The sequence below is a fragment of the Eulemur rufifrons genome, chromosome 30, assembly GCF_041146395.1.
Source record: "Eulemur rufifrons isolate Redbay chromosome 30, OSU_ERuf_1, whole genome shotgun sequence".
Taxonomy (NCBI): Eukaryota; Metazoa; Chordata; class Mammalia; order Primates; family Lemuridae; genus Eulemur; species Eulemur rufifrons.
The window spans coordinates 61,299,786-61,316,155 of record NC_091012.1 but is presented as its reverse complement, the minus strand read 5'-3'; the positions used below and the strand labels follow the sequence as shown (position 1 = coordinate 61,316,155).

Below are 16,370 nucleotides of genomic sequence, written 5' to 3'. Positions count from 1 at the left end.
CCCTGAAATGACACAAATGTTGCAATTATCACAAAAAGACTTTAACACAGGTATTATAAATATATTTGAGGACCTAAAAGACAATATATGCAAAATGAATATATACATATGGAACATCAGCAGAGAAACTGAAATTATAAAAATGAACCAAATAGAAATTCTATAGCTGAAAAATATAATCACTGAAATGAAAAATTCATTATGTGGACTTAAGAGATGACAGAAAAGTAATGAACTTGAGAGAAAAATAAAAATACCCCAATCTGAAGAACAGAAAGCAAAGGAATGGGAAAAAATGAATGGAGTCTCAGGAATCAGTGGGACAATATCAAGCAGTCTAACACATAACTTGAGTCCTGGAAAGATGTAAGAGAAAATGCGGCAGAATAAAAATATTTTGAAAAATGGTTGCCAAAAACTTCATGAATTTGGTAAAGGACATCAACTTAAAAATCCAAGAAGCTCATTGGACCCCAAACAAGATAAATACAAAGAAAGCAACCTGGATACATTATACTCAAATTCCTACAATGCAAAGCCAAACTTAAAGATCCAAGAAGCTCAGTGAACCCTAAGCAGGTTAAAAAAAAAATTTTGACATTTAATAGGCAAACTCCTGAAATCTGAAGATAAAACTTTTGAAGGTAGTCAGAGAACAAACAGCCCACATTATACACAGAAGAATGAATAATGGCTGACAGAAGACAATGGAATGACATCTTTAAAATGCCAAAAAAAAATTCTATCAACTCATAATTCTGTATCCAGTGAAAGTATCATTCAAAATTGAAGACATTATCAAATAGACAAAAACTGAGAAAATCCATCATCAGCAAACCTACAATACAAGTAATGCATAAAGGAAGATCTTAAGGATGAAGGGAAATAATGCTACACAGAAACTTGACTCTATTAGGAAAGAATGAAAGTTATCAGAAATAGTAAATATGTTGATGAATAGAATATATTTTTATTTCATTCTCTTAATTTCTATGAAATATATATTAATGTTTAAAATATATTTTAACACTATGTCATGGGGTTTATAATAAATGTGGAGGTAATATGTATGACAACAATAGACCAAAGAATAGTAGGCTAGGGAAATGGAACAATGTTGTTACAAATTTCTTGTATTTTATGTAAAGTAGTGCAATATTAACTCTAAGTAGATTGTGATAAGTTCAAGATGCATATAGAAATTCCTAGAACAACCACTAAAAATGCAAAATGGGATAATAAAAAAATATTTTTAGGCTGGATGCAATGGCTCACGCCTGTAACGCTAGCACTCTGGGAGGCTGAAGCAGGAGGATCTCTTGAGCCCAGGAGTTTGAGGTTGCTGTGAGCTATGAAGATGCCATTGTACTCTAACCTGGGCAACAGAGCAAGACTCTGTCTCAAAAAAAAAAAAAAATATATATATATATATATATATCCCAAAGAAAGCAGAAAAGGAGGAACAAAGGAACAAAGATATAGGTGAGTCAAATAGAGCACAAACAGCAAAATATAAGACCAAAACTCCAACTATATCAGTAAGTACCTAAAATGCAAATGTCCTAAACACTACAATTAGAAGACAGAGATTGCAGAATGGGGGAAAAAAGCAAGAACTAAATGTATATTGCCTAAAAAAGATGACCATTAATCCAAAGACACAAATAGGTTGAAAGTAAAAGGACAGGAAAATATAAACCATGTTGAAACTAATCAAAAGCTAGAGTAGCTATATTATTGGACAAAATAAAAATCAAGAAAATAAATATTACCAGAGATAAAGAGGGGCATTTCCCAATGGAGAAATAATCAAGATATAACAATTATAAATTTATATGCACAGTGGTGTGCTGGAGCTGGTTCATACCGGATCACAAGAAGCAGATTTCGCATATTTCATACCACCTCTGTGTTTAGTGACATCACATGGGTAGCCCAAAATCAGTCACAATGGAGGTATTTATAGCACAGCAATCAGAAAATGCTCCAAATTAGAGAATTTTATCAGAAAGCCTGTTGTTAAACATTTACTAGCACACCAATATGTATGCACTTAATAGTGCTTCAAAGTGCACGAAAAAACACACAGAATTAGAAAATAAAGAATATTTTAATAGTAATTGACATAACATTGATAAAAATGCAGTAAGGATATAGAAGATCTGAATAACATTATCAACTATCTTGACCTAATCAATATGTTTAGAACTCTACACCCAACAACCATACAAAATACATTAACTTCAAATGCAGGTGGAATGTTCACCAACATAGAACACATGCTTGGCCAAAAAATATTTTTTGATAAATTTCAAAAGATTAAATTTACAGATTATATGCTTTGATCACAACAGATTTAAATGAGAAATCTATTAAATATATCTAGAAGAGCCCTGAATATCTGGTGATTAAGCATATGTTTCAAAATAATACATGCACAAAAAAGAAATAACAATGAAAATCATACTTATTTTAAACTGAAGGAAAATAAAAATACAACATACCAAAATTCGTGGGATGAAGCTACAGCAGAGCTTAAAGGGAAATATGTTGTTTATATTAAAAAAGAAAGAATAGGCCGGGCGCGGTGGCTCACGCCTGTAATCCTAGCACTCTGGGAGGCCGAGGTGGGCGGATCGTTTGAGCTCAGAAGTTCGAGACCAGCCTGAGCAAGAGCGAGACCCCATCTCTACTAAAAATAGAAAGAAATTATATGGACAGCTAAAAATATATATAGAAAAAAAAAATTAGCCGGGCATGGTGGTGCATGCCTGTAGTCCCAGCTACTCGGGAGGCTGAGACAGGAGGATCGCTTGAGCTCAGGAGTTTGAGGTTGCTGTGAGCTAGGCTAACGCCATGGCACTCACTCTAGCCTGGGCAACAGAGTGAGACTCTGTCTCAAAAAAAAAAAAAAAAAAAAGAAAGAATACTTAAAAATCAAGGATCTCTGTTTCTCACTAAGATGCCAGAAAAAGAACAAATTAAACCAAAAAATAAGTAGAAAGAAGGAAATAATAACAAGAGCAGAGATCTTAGAACTAGAAAGCAGATAAAACGTAGAGAAAATTAACAAAGTCAAAACTTCATTCTTTAAAACAAAGTAATAAATTTGATAAATCTCTAACAAGACTGATCAAGAAAAAGAGTACAAATTATTAATGTCAAAAATGAAAGAGATGGTATCATTACAGATCTTACAGATATCAGTAAGATAATAAAGGAATTTTTAAGCAACTTTATACTAATAAAGTCAACAACTTGAAAGAAATTGACAAATTTCTTGCAAGACACAACTTACTAAAAGTGGTACAATATGAAATAACAATCCTAATAGTCCTATATTCAACAAAGAAAGTGAATTTGTTTTCAAAAACATCTCCACAAAGAAAATCCTAGGACCAGATAGTTTTACTGATGGAATTTATTAAAAATTTAAATAATAAATAATACCAATCTTACACAAACTCTTTCTAAAATAGAGGAGGAGGGGCATACAGAGGAAGAGAGGAGAAAGGCAGAGGAAGGAAAGGGGGAGGGAGGGAAATAAATTGATAAATTGGGCACTTGGACACCTTGAAACTAAAAATCTTGCTCATCTAAAGACATCATTAAGAAAATTAATAGAAAAGCCACAAATTGAGAAAAATATTTGCAAAACAAATACTTCAGCAAAGACTTTATCCAGGATATATAAAGAATGTCTATAATTCAAAAATTAAAAGACAAAAAAATCGCAAGTGTTAAGAATGGGCAAAAACTTGAACAGATACTTCACAAAAGATATACAAATAAATAATAAACACATGAAAAGGTGCTTAACAACTTAGGTCATCAAGAAAATGCAAATTAAAGAACAATAAAATACCATTTCACACACACTGGAAAGGCAAGTATCAAAAAAAAAAGACAAATGTTGCTGAGAATTTAGAGCAACTGGAACATTTATGATGACAATGTAAAATAGCCAACTTGGAGAACTACTTGCATGTTTCATATAAAGTTACACATACAACTATTCTATAAGTCAATTATTCTATTCTTACGTATTCGCCCAAGAGAAGTGAAAATATATGTTCAGAAAAAGGCGTGTACAAAATCTTTATACTTGTCTATGAAAAGATGCTCAGCATCACTAATTATGAGAGGAATGCAAATGAAAACCACTATGAGATATCACCTAACACCTGTTACTATGACTGCTATTAAAAAACAGAAAATAAATGTTGGCAAGGATGTGGAGAAATTGGAACCTTTGTGAACTGTTGGTGGAATTGTAAAGTGGTGCAACTACTATGGAAAACAGTATAGAAGTTCCTCAAAAATATTAAAAATAGAACTACAATATGAACCAGCAATTCCACTTCTGGATGCATATTCAAAAGAATTTAAAGCAGGGTCTCAAAGACATATTTGTACACCCATGTTCAAAGCAGTACTATTCACAATCGCCAAGAGGTAAAAGCAATGCAAATGTTTATCAATGAATGAATGGATCATACAATGGACTGTTATTCAGCCTTTAAAAGGAAGGAAATCCTGTCACATACTAAAACATGGATGAACCTTGAGGACATTATGCTAAGTGAAATAATCCAGTCACAAAAAGACAGATACTGTATGATTCAACTTAGTGAAGTATCTAAAGTAGTCAAATTCATAGGAACAGGGAGTAGAGTGGTAGTTATACCAGGGGCTAGAAGAAAAGGAAAAGGGGAGTTGTTTAATGGGTATAGAGTTTCAAATTTGCAAGATGAAAAATTCTGGAGATCCAGTTCACAACAATGTGACTATAGTTAATACTACTGAACTGTACACTTGAAAATGGTTAAGATGGTAAATTTTATGTTATGTGTTTTTTTACCACAATTAAAAAAGTTTAGAATTGCCTTATCCGAAAAATAAGAAATAAGCCAAATGTTCATCCATAGGAAAATGATAAACAAATTGTGATATATTTATAAAACGAAATACTGCTAGGCAATTCAAAAACTGAACTACTGATATATGCAAAATTAGGAATTCATCTTAAAAAGCATTATGTTGACAGAAACAAGCCAGGCATAAAATATACTGTATCATTTCATTTATATAAAATCTAAGAATAGAAGAAAATACTAAATTATATTAATAGATACCAGAACAGTGGTTGCCTCTGGGACAGGAGAAATGACTGAAAAGGGGGACAAGGGAACTTCCTGGGGTAATGGACATAATATGTATCTTGTTTGGGGGAACATATATATGCAATTGTCAAAATTCATTGAACAGAATTCCTAAGATGTATACATTTTATGTTAATTATACCTGAATAAAAAATGTAGTTCATAAACACAATAAGACATTACGCTAGGTGAAATAAGTAAGTCACAAAATGACAAATACTCTTTGATTCTACATATGTAATATACCTAAAGTACTCAAATTCATAGAAAAAAGATAGAATGATGTTTACCAGGGGCTGTGGGGAGGAGGAAATGGAGAGTCGTTTAATAATGGGTACAGAGTTTAATTTTGCAAAGTGAAAAAGTTCTGGAGATACGCTGCACAACAATGCAAATATACTTTACATTGCTTAACTGTGTACTTTAAAATGGTAAATTTTATTATGTGTTTTTCAGTGCAATTAAAAATAAAAATTGAAAAACACAATGAGATACTTCATCCTAGTGGGAGATGATGGTAGCTTGGACCGGGATGATAATAGTAAAAATACAGAAAGAAAAGGACATTGGGGATTTAAAGAGAATGGAGAAGCTTTGATGTATGGGTTATAGAAAGTGAATTAACCAGTGAAGTATAATGGACTTACAAGATAGTGTTAAGGGACATTTAAAGATAAGAAACCATGAATTTATAGTGGAAACAACATTCCTTGTTGCATGACTTTCTGCCACAATATTTGGCTGTTTAAGTGCAGGCACAAACAAAGTTAAGAGTTGGGATCATACAGAATTGGAATTTTGCAAGTGTTTCTGACCAAAATGACAGAAATAAGAATGTGTTCAAATGATGAATTATGGAATCTAAATTGGAAAAGAAAGGAAATAAAGGAAAGGCTTATGGGCTTGAAGAAAGTAGAGGTCAGTAGACTAGAAGACTTGATGTAGTCAAATATAGGCATTGTTGGGAGAAAAAGGAGGTTAGTCAGAGAATGTGATGGTTGAATTTATGATTTTGGAGGTGAAACATTTTCAGTGGCAGTTATAGAAGATGAAGAAGCCCAAGGTATAATGGTATCAGTGCCTGGCCAAAGAAGAATGGAAGAGATTATTAATATTAGAGACAATATGGCAAAGAATGAAACAGCCAAGATATATAGATGTCTACATGGACATTGATGTTGCCAGCATAATGGCAGGTCTTGGAGTAGAGAGGAAGATCATGAGCCATATCCCAAAATATTCAATACATCAGGGGAGGAGTAGAGGACAGAAACAGGTGATAGACAGGGTGCTAAAACAGAGAGGCATTAACCTCAAAACCTTGTGTGTGTGCATGCATGTGTGTGTGTGTGTGTGTGTGTGTTTAACAAAGGGAAGTGGATCATTGTTGAAGAAGCATCATCAGTGAGCGAGGAATACAATTCCACCACATGATCTTGAGGTACTGAGGCATAATAACAGCTACCATTGGAGAAGAAATGGCTATGTGGAAGATGATATTCTCAGTAGAGGTTCTAGATTGATCCAAAACTTCTTTTCCCAAAAATTAACACTTTGTTTCACAGCAACAGAAGTTTCTTCCTCTTCACATTTCTTAGAGAGACAGAGAGAACCTTGAAGAACTGAGAATTGCCCAGGAAGAGTTCCAGGATACTCTCCATTTGTCTTTGGAGGAGCAGGGGGTATGCTAATCAGTTCCAGATGAAGGGGAACAACATGAGAATGAGAGACACAGCCTGATGATCTTGCATATACTTTTGCAGAAGTTGGAATCCTAAAAGATGTTGAAAGTTATCAGCCATTTGGCCTTCTGACTCCAGCTGTTTGCCTTTCAAGAACATCCATCTATTTGTGCCCTGCTTCTTTCTTTTTTTTTTTTTTTTTTTTTTTTGAGACAGAGTCTCGATTTGTTGCCCAGGCTAGAGTGAGTGCCGTGGCGTCAGTCTAGCTCACAGCAACCTCAAACTCCTGGACTTAAGAGATCCTCCTGCCTCAGCCTCCCGAGTAGCTGGGACTACAGGCATGCACCACCATGCCCGGCTAATTTTTTGTATATATATATTTTAGTTGTGCATATAATTTCTTTCTATTTTTAGTAGAGACGGGGTCTCACTCTTGCTCAGGCTGGTCTCGAACTCCTGACCTCGAGCGATCCACCCGCCTCGGCCTCCCAGAGTGCTAGGATTACAGGCGTGAGCCACCGCGCCCGGCCCCTGCTTCTTTCTATACCTGGATCACCAAGATCTGCTTTCTAGTCCCACTCCTGGAACCCAGTCCTGTCATTTCAAGATCATGAATGCACATAAATAGTCAAGGCAGTGATGGACTCATCATGGTAGTATGGTCAGATCTACCTCCAGCTTCATAAAACCACTAGAAAGGAATTAGGGGCTTCTATATGGTAAAGTCTAGAAAATCATGGCCTTTTCCCTAAGGCTGAGTTGCTTTCTGTGCCTAACATGGCCACACAAGTCAGTGAAGGGAACACACAAAAAGATGTCATGAGGAGAATGGGAGGCAGTTTTCTCACTTGTTGGAGAACAAAGTTACAAATACGGAAAAGGAAAAAGCCAAAATGAACCCTCTGGCATTGGATTAGAATTAGAGGCTTCAGTACGAACTTATGGTTTTACATAGAAAAATAGATAGATAGATAATAGATTATAGATCCTAACCAATTGAATAAAATAAAAACCCACGTACACATACTGATATAAATGAATGAATAAATAAATAAATGGGGGAGAAGGAAAGGTTTTTCCTTATAATAAAATACCAACCAGTAAATGTAGAAAGAATGCTGGAAATAGAAATTCATCAATGGATGCTAAAGTTAGTGGGTAAAACTTTGATAAAGAACAGGATATTTACACAGACTCAAAGTATCTCCCCCCAAATTATGTATTAATCACAATGGAATAAATACAGTAACTCTCCAGAGGAGAAACTTGGTAGACATCAACTATGCCAAATAATCAAGTTAACGTTACCAATAATGGGATGATTGACATTGTGCCTCCTGATACAGTGTACTGAAAAAGACACATCAATTTTGTAGTGTTCTGGCTGAAGATGCATAACCTAAATCTAACCACAAAGAACACTGAGCAAACCCAAATCAAGAGATGGTCTACCAAATAACTGACCTGAAATCTTTAAAGATATCAAGATGAAGAAAAACAAAGAAAAGTCTGAGAAACTTTCAGATTAAAGGCAACTAAAGAGACATGACAACCAACTACAATGTGTTAATCTGGATTGGAAAATGACCTGGGGGGAAATTAGCTATGTTGTATTAAAGCCATTGACAAAATTAGAATATGGATTGGTAGTTTGGATAATAGTATTGTATCAATATTAAATGTTCGTATTTTGATCATTATACTATAGTTATGTACAAGAATGTCTTTATTTTTAGGGAACACGCTGAAATATTTACAGGTAAAAGGGCCTAGTATCTACAGCTTACTTTCAAATGGTTCAGTAAAATAATGTACATAAATATGTAAACAGATAATATAAAGCAACTGGGTAAAATGCAAACAATCGCTGAATCTGAGTAGAGTACACAAGAGTCCCTTGAATTATTCTTACGGCTTTTCTGCAAGTTTGAAATTATACCCAAATTAAAAGTTACCAAAAAAAAAGATGTCATGGACACACTCTACCTTGGGTCAATACCTGTCTTCTTATTTCCATACGTCTAGCATATCAGCTTCCCTAGGTTTGGAACTGTTTTAGTTCCATATTTTGGATCTAGCTTTCTGTGTAGCATCCTTGATCATCAAACCAGTGTGGAATTGCCTATTTTAGCTCTGACCTTGGTCTCCTTTCTGGACTCATCTCTCATTATCTTCCCTTCATCTCCAGGCATCAAAGTCACATACAAGAAAAATATCAAATCACAATATCTCATCCTGATCCCTAAGGAACGTCCTTTCCTCAATGGGTCACATCTCTTCCATTTCCATTTTTCACTCGTACAGTGCTCTGGATGTAGTAGGTGCCTCATTCAGATTTGTTAGAATGATTTGAAATTGTCTGCTTCATATATGTGGAGAAATATATGAATACCTTCTAAAATCCCACTCTCAAGAGTCTGAAGGAACCCAAAACAGTATCTATGAATCTTGTATGGACTCGAAGTTCAAGGAGGAGCCATGATTTTAAATGGTTTGGAAGGGATCATCGCATCCCTGCCTTATCTACAGGTTGCTTCCTTAAGTAAACTATCCAAGGACTCTTTGAACAGAATTAGAAATTACCAGGCGATTTTTCCAGGTCTCAAAAATGGGGATTTTGAATGATTATGGTATATTTACTTGAAAATAATCATAATAGCTACCATTTTACAAAGAAGCTATGTGCCAGAAAATTTGCAAGATGATTTGCATGTTTTGTCTCTTTAAATTCTCATACCAATCCAGGAAGTAGACATTAATATACCCCTTTTACAAATAAAGAAACTAAGGCTCAGGTACTGTAGATGACTTGCCCAAGTTAATATAGCTCTTAAGTGGTAGAGCTGGGATTTGAATACTTCATGTCTCTTTAACTCCAGAGCCCATATTTTTGCCATTAAATCGCATGATCATACCAAGCCAGTAACAACCCTACGGTTACCATGCACTGATTTGTAAAGGGGTCTTCCTAGACAGCTGGGGTTAGTTACTTTGGAGAAGAATAGATTGATTTTTGTGGAAATATATACAAATGAGAGCTTCTCATACCATTTCAAACATATCACTTGCACTTGATTTGATGGACTTAATGTCTCCAAAATCTCCAGGGGGAAACTTTTTCAGCCATACCCAGTCACCCTAGAAAGAAAAGGTAGAGAATAGTGATGAGACTTAGTTGCCAGAAGCTTTAGAACAATGTCCCTTCCACATGAATGGTCTATAGTTACACCACCAACCCAAATAGACTTTTTCCTCCTCTCCCATCCTCAACCTCCTGAACACTCTGTATTCTGGGCTAAAATGAGGTCATACACAGAAGTTAAAGTTAAAAATTCCAATTACTCAAGACAGGGAAACAATTGCAAGTGTGCAGACTTCAGAAAAGGAATGATACCACTCTGTGCAAAGCCTTCCTTAACTAACTGCAGAAAGTGCTAGGTCATTTCACTTATTCATAGCTACTAAATGATGTAGCACCAGGTTCCCTGCGATTAATGTTGATGGTTGGTAGTTGCAATTCCCACTGCCTTGAGGCGTCTGTGGAGGGAAATGTAAGGTGGGAGATTGGGAGATATAGTGCAGCAAATATTTCCTACATTTACCTTGATCCATTTTTCTCTTGTGGGACAGACCATTTGTGTGTATGTGGGAGGGGTGCTCTTATGCTTTAATCATAAACCATTTGGCTTAAATGCAGATTAAACATTTTCATTTGAATGCACAAATGTACTACCATAGTAATATGAGTAATCTAGGCTCCTTCGAAAGTCTATTTCCTACTTATTAAGTACAAACTGCTATTTCTAAACCTGCTGTCAAGTCAAAAACAACAATTATTTTATTGTCTTCCCTTCAGCACCAGTGCCTGATAGATAATTTTCTTCTATGTGCATAGCCTCAAGGGTTCATCAGTCATTAAGCTCTATTTAGTTTCTGTCCAACCTAATTTTTTAAAAAAACAGTACAAATATAGATTCCTTTTTCTTCATAATAGTAATAATGCCTTACATTTGCACAATGGTCTCTACTCTTCAAAGTACTTTCACATCTATTACCTATAGCCTGGAGATTCCATTTCAGGCTGCACCAACTTGTCATCAAGTAGAGAAAATAAAGCAGAGAGCTCTGTGCAGTCAAATTCCAAGAATAAGGAATATATCCAGCTGTGGCACTGCATCTGGAAACCTGCTGGGAGCAAAGGCTAATGGGAGCTGCAGGCTTCTGAGTTACTTGCCCTCGCTTTGTGTCAGCATCTACTAACCAAGGAACTCAAAGCCTTTAATTAGGAAATGCCTCTCAAAGACCTTCCTCTGCTGAACAGAACTACACTGGCCAGGCTCAGTGCTCACAGAGCTCAGAAGGGTAGTCCAGGATCAGTGCTTGCCTGCAAGCATGATCAAAGCATTTGACCCAACAATTCTCCAAGTGTGGCCCTGAACTACCTGCGGCAGCCACCACCTGGGAACTGGTCAGAAAGACCAATTCTAAATCCCCACCCAACACTTACAGAATCAGAAATTGTGGAGGTGGGGCTGAGCAATTTGTGTTTTCATAAGCCCTTCGCGTCATTCTGATGCATGTTACAGTTTGCAACCCATGGCCCCAGTCTTTGCCTTTCCCCTTTCCCCATCTCTGTGATACTCCCCTCATTCATACCCTCTTCATTTACCTCTCACTAAGTTTCTGTGATCAAAATCTGCTCTCAATCAGGGATCTAAAACTCATTCATAGAGGTCAGGAGGGACTGACACAAGTGTGAAGTTCTACCCTTCAGAGGACTTTGCCTTTAAAGGGATCAAAGGCTAAATCTTAAACTGAAAGAATAAAAGTCTAACTGGGAATTTACAAAATTAGCCAATGTGTGGGGAAATACTGGTGGACAAAAAAGCCTTACCAGCACCTTTGCAACTATGTTACTTGGCCCATGGTCATGCTAGCTGCTATGGCATCTTTGTGCTAATTAGAAAAGGGTGCTTTCTCTCATGTAAAAAAAACGAATTATTACTCCGGCTTGGTGGCTCACGCCTGTAATCCTAGCACTCTGGGAGGCCGAGGCAGGAGGATTGTTCGAAGTCAGGAGTTTGATACCAGCCTGAGGAAGAGCGAGACCCTGTCTCTACTAAAGAAATAGAAAGAAATTAGCTAGACAACTAAAAATATATATAGAAAAAATTAGCTGGGCATGGTGGCGCATGCCTGTAGTCCCAGCTACTCGGGAGGCTGAGGCAGGAGGATCGCTCGAGCCCAGGAGTTTGAGGTTGCTGTGAGCTGGGCTGATGCCATGGCACTCTAGCCCGGGCAATAGAGTGAGACTCTGAGACAAACAAATAAACAAAAACAAACAAAAAAACCCGAATTATGTGAGTATATTATTGTACGGCCTGTGGCAGCCCTGTGATGCTAGGCAGCAGCCCTGGCTGTATATATACAGGCATGTGCCACACTCTCATTTACTGACACATCCCCCAGATACCAGGGAGCACATTCCACTAGCAGCATGAATACTCCACATATCACCAAGCTCTGCCTGCCAGGTGAGGCCTCTTTGTCAGGTTTGGAGTTAGGCTATTGGGGTGGGACTGAAAAACTGGAATTGAACATCCAAAAATATTAAGCAGAAGAGAAAAGTATCCTCGAGGAATTTCTGGGGCATAGTCGAGATAGTGAATATGCAGCTACACATGTGTTTACCAGTGACTGTGTATGTGCATAGTCAGGTGTGCCAGTATAGATGGAGATGTGAGAAGGCTCTTCCACCACCCCTTTCCAGGACTAGAGAGGGGAGCCAGAATCTCTATGCCCACTCCTGCACCACTCACATATCAGTTAGTATATGTCTACAATGTGAATAGTATAGTACTCTCTTAGATGTGGTGCTCCCATGCAGTGCACAACCTGAACATCAGTACTAGCAGTCCTGACCCTGCCCCACACCTGGTACTTGATACCTTCTTCCTAGAATTAGCCTTATTGCAGATATGGGTTAGCCTTCTCTCTGGCTTATTAACTGCCATGAGCAGCTAAGCAGAGCTTTTTCCTGCCAAATCACCAAATGTGAGAGCTGGAAAGTGTCTTAGGTATCCCTAGCCCAATCCCTTAATATTTTGATAAAGAAATTGAAGATTGAAGAGATTAAGTGACTTGCCCAAGGTCAGAAGTCTAGGTAGTAGCAGAGCCAGAGACTGAACCAAGGTTCCCCATCTCCCACTTTGTTGCTCTTTCTTCTCATTGGGCTTTCTTTGGTTTGGGGGATTTGTGTGTGTTTGTTTTAAGATTTAAATAATTCTCATAAATTTTGCAAGCAAATTTTTATTGAGTCTATGTGCGTCCTACTTCATGAATAATGAGGAAAAGGGAGGAAATGGGCAGGTTTTATCTTCACCACACATGCACTATTTGTTTTGGTTTTTTCTTTTAAAAGAGAATGATAAAATACTTCACTCATCACTCACTTTTTAATTAAGAACAAGAAACATCAAACTCTATTCACTAAAGTTTTTAGAAGTAATTTAAAGTCCATCAGTTTTAAACTAAGGCCATGGTGTATTAACTAAGAGCCAAGAGAACTAGATCCTAGACCTGGCTCTGCTTCAAACTCAAGGGTGACCTTAAAACAGCCACTCAATTTGCCTGACCCTCAGTTTCCTCATTGATAGAGCTGGAGTCACTAGGTGGTTTCTTCAGTCCTTTTTAGCTCTGATGATCTATGAGTCTGTAATGAGAAAGAGAAGGTGGTTGGTGGAAGGGAGAGGGGGAGAGAGAGAGCTATAAGGGATATAGACAGTGGGAAGACAGAAAAAAAGGCTCTGGGAAAGGGAAATGAATGGGGACAGAGAGAAAGGTGAGACAAAGAAGAAAACACAAGGAAAGGCTGAGAGGCAGAAAGGCAGAAGGAGTCAGAAAATGAAGAGGGAAGATGAGTTCAGTGGTTCTCCCTGAGTGTGTCAGGGTTACACTGCTGCCCACCTTATCCCCTCTCCCCTAGACTGTGGCTGCCAGAGCAGACCATGACATGTCCCCAACTCCTTCTGTCATTCACAGCTCTTTCTGCTCAGAAGTTGGCTCATCTGGCTTTCCTTTCACATTTCAAAGAGTATCTGTAAAATAAGGGCTGGTTTTCCTGTGCAGTTCCTAAGGTTATGCATCCATGTGTACAAAGTGTGAATATGTGTCAGTGTAGTACGATGTTATGGCACATCCTAGAGAAGCCTGTCTTTTGCTGTTAGGTATCTGCTACCCAAGGCACATTATCAGGAAATTCGGAGTCTTCCAATAACAATTATTAGAAATTTTTTATTTATTTTGAACAGAAACTAGATAATGAGCCTTCTTTATAACACTCCTAACAGAGGACCGTTTCAGAAGGCACACTGGACTTCTTTGTTTGATATGTTGATTCAATTGACTTATATTCCCTCCTAGAGTCCTCTTTAGCCCTCGCCAGGCAGTTTTCTAGCCTCAGCTGTCTTTCTTCACACCCTGCCATCAGCCTAATCTTGACTTCACCATGTGCTATTATTCTCACTAACACCCTCCTTTTGTGAGATAAAGGCCCCCGTTTGGCCTCCACAGTTCAGAAATACTCATGATCTGAACGACCAACAGTCATTCTGGGGACTAAGCTCTCTGCCTCCTTCCAAAATGAGAAAATATCTGACAGATTCTTAAAGGCCAGTTACATACAGATGTTTATTTTTTCTCTTCTCAATTCTACACTATAACCTTCCAACCCCACCAAATAAAACATACCACAATTTAACACATAAATTCTTACACTGAATCAGAGAATCATAGCATATCTGAGCCAGAAAAAGCCTTAGAGGGTCTCTTAGACCAGCAATTCTCAACTGTGGCTGCACATATCAGGGAATTTAAAAAAAAAAATACCAATACCTGGGCCCCATCTCATACCAACTGAATCAGAATTGCTGGGGGTGGTGCCTGAGAATGGGTAATTTTTTAAGCTCCCCAAGGAGATTCTAATGAGCAACCAGGATTGAGAATTTAGTTTAACCCCTCATTTTACAGATTAAAAACCAAGATTATTGAGATTTACTTCAGATTCTTAGAGGTGTCAATACATTTGTAAAGCCATCATCAGCTCATTCCATTTGATATTCAAAAGCTATCTTATTACCTTATCTTAGGTCTTTGAGAGAGTAGAGCTGCCAATTCTCCAAAACCTCAAGTTTATATTTGAAGCAAAGCTCCTCTGTGATTAAATTAAAACAAAGGCAAGATCCAGAAGTTTCCTGCCACTAATTTAAGTCAAAGCCCTCAGATACACTAAAACAATGCCAATCTTGGTTTTGAAGGCCTGAGTCCGTTTGTGCTGCTATAACAGAATATCTGAGACTGGGAAATTTATAAAGAACAGTTTATTTTCTCGTGGTTCTGGAGGCTGGGAAATCTAAGATCAAGGCACCAGTAGGTTTGGTTGTCTGGTGAGGTCTGTTCCCTGTTTCCAAGAGGGCACCTTATTGCTGCACCTTCTGGAGGAAAAGCCCCACTTTTTAATACCATCACATTGACCATTAATTTGCAACACCTGAATTTTGGAGGGGACACATTCAAACCATAGCATTTCACTCCTGTTCCCCCAAATTTATGTCTTTCTCACATGCAAAATCCATTTATTCTATCCCAAAAGTCTTAACTCATTCCAGCATCAACTCAAAAGTCTAAAGTCCAAAGTGCCATCTAAGTCAGATATGAGGAGACTCAAGACACCGTTCATCCCAAGGCAAATTGCTCTATTGCTCTCCAGCTGTGAACCTGTGAAATCAAACAAGTTATGTACCTCCAAAATACGATGGTGAGACAGGCACAGGACAGACATTTCTATTCCAAAAGTGAGAAATAGGCAAGAAGAAATGGGTAACAGGTCCCAAATAAGTCCAAAACCCAACAAGGCAAACAATATTCAATCTCAAGGCTTGAAAATAATCTTCGTTGACTCCATGTCCCAACTCTTGGACACACTGGGGTGGAGGTTGGGCCCCCAAGGCCACAGTGGACCCCATCCTCATGGCTTAGCTGGGTGCAACCCATACATAGTTCTCATGGGTTGGAGTCAGGTACCTACAGCTCTTCCAGGCTGGCATTGCATTCTGGTGATTCCACAGGTCTGGAGTCTCAGGGGAAGCCCTGTCCCCATAGCTCCACTAAGTATTGTCCTAGTGGAGGCTCTCTGTGGTGGCCCTGACTCCACAGTCCTGCTGGGCATTGCCCTAGTGGGAACTCTTTGCTGTAGGCCTAACCCTATAGTTCCACTGGGCATTATTCTAGTGGGGACTCTCTGCAGTGGCCCTGCCCCTGTGGCAAGTTGCTGCCTACATTTCAGGGCTGTCCAAAACATCCTTTGAAACCTAAATGGAGACGGCCATGTCTCCATATCTCATATCTGCAAAGTTAGCACCATGTGGATACTGCCAAGATTTATGGATTGTACCTTCCTGAGAAGTGGCCTGAGCCATGCCTAGGCCAAATTGAGTCACAGCTGGGGAGATCGAGGAGCGGTGTACCA

At 37.9% G+C, this 16,370-nt stretch overlaps 1 protein-coding gene across 1 annotated transcript in view; it reads right to left on the bottom strand.

Annotated features, from left to right (window-relative positions):
• Positions 1–16,370, bottom strand: part of GUCY2F (guanylate cyclase 2F, retinal) — a 100,067-nt gene that overhangs the window by 40,053 nt on the left and 43,644 nt on the right. The window contains exon 8 of the mRNA XM_069463701.1: positions 9,893–9,982. Coding sequence (XP_069319802.1) covers positions 9,893–9,982 — 90 coding nt within the window. The remainder of the gene's footprint in view (positions 1–9,892; positions 9,983–16,370) is intronic.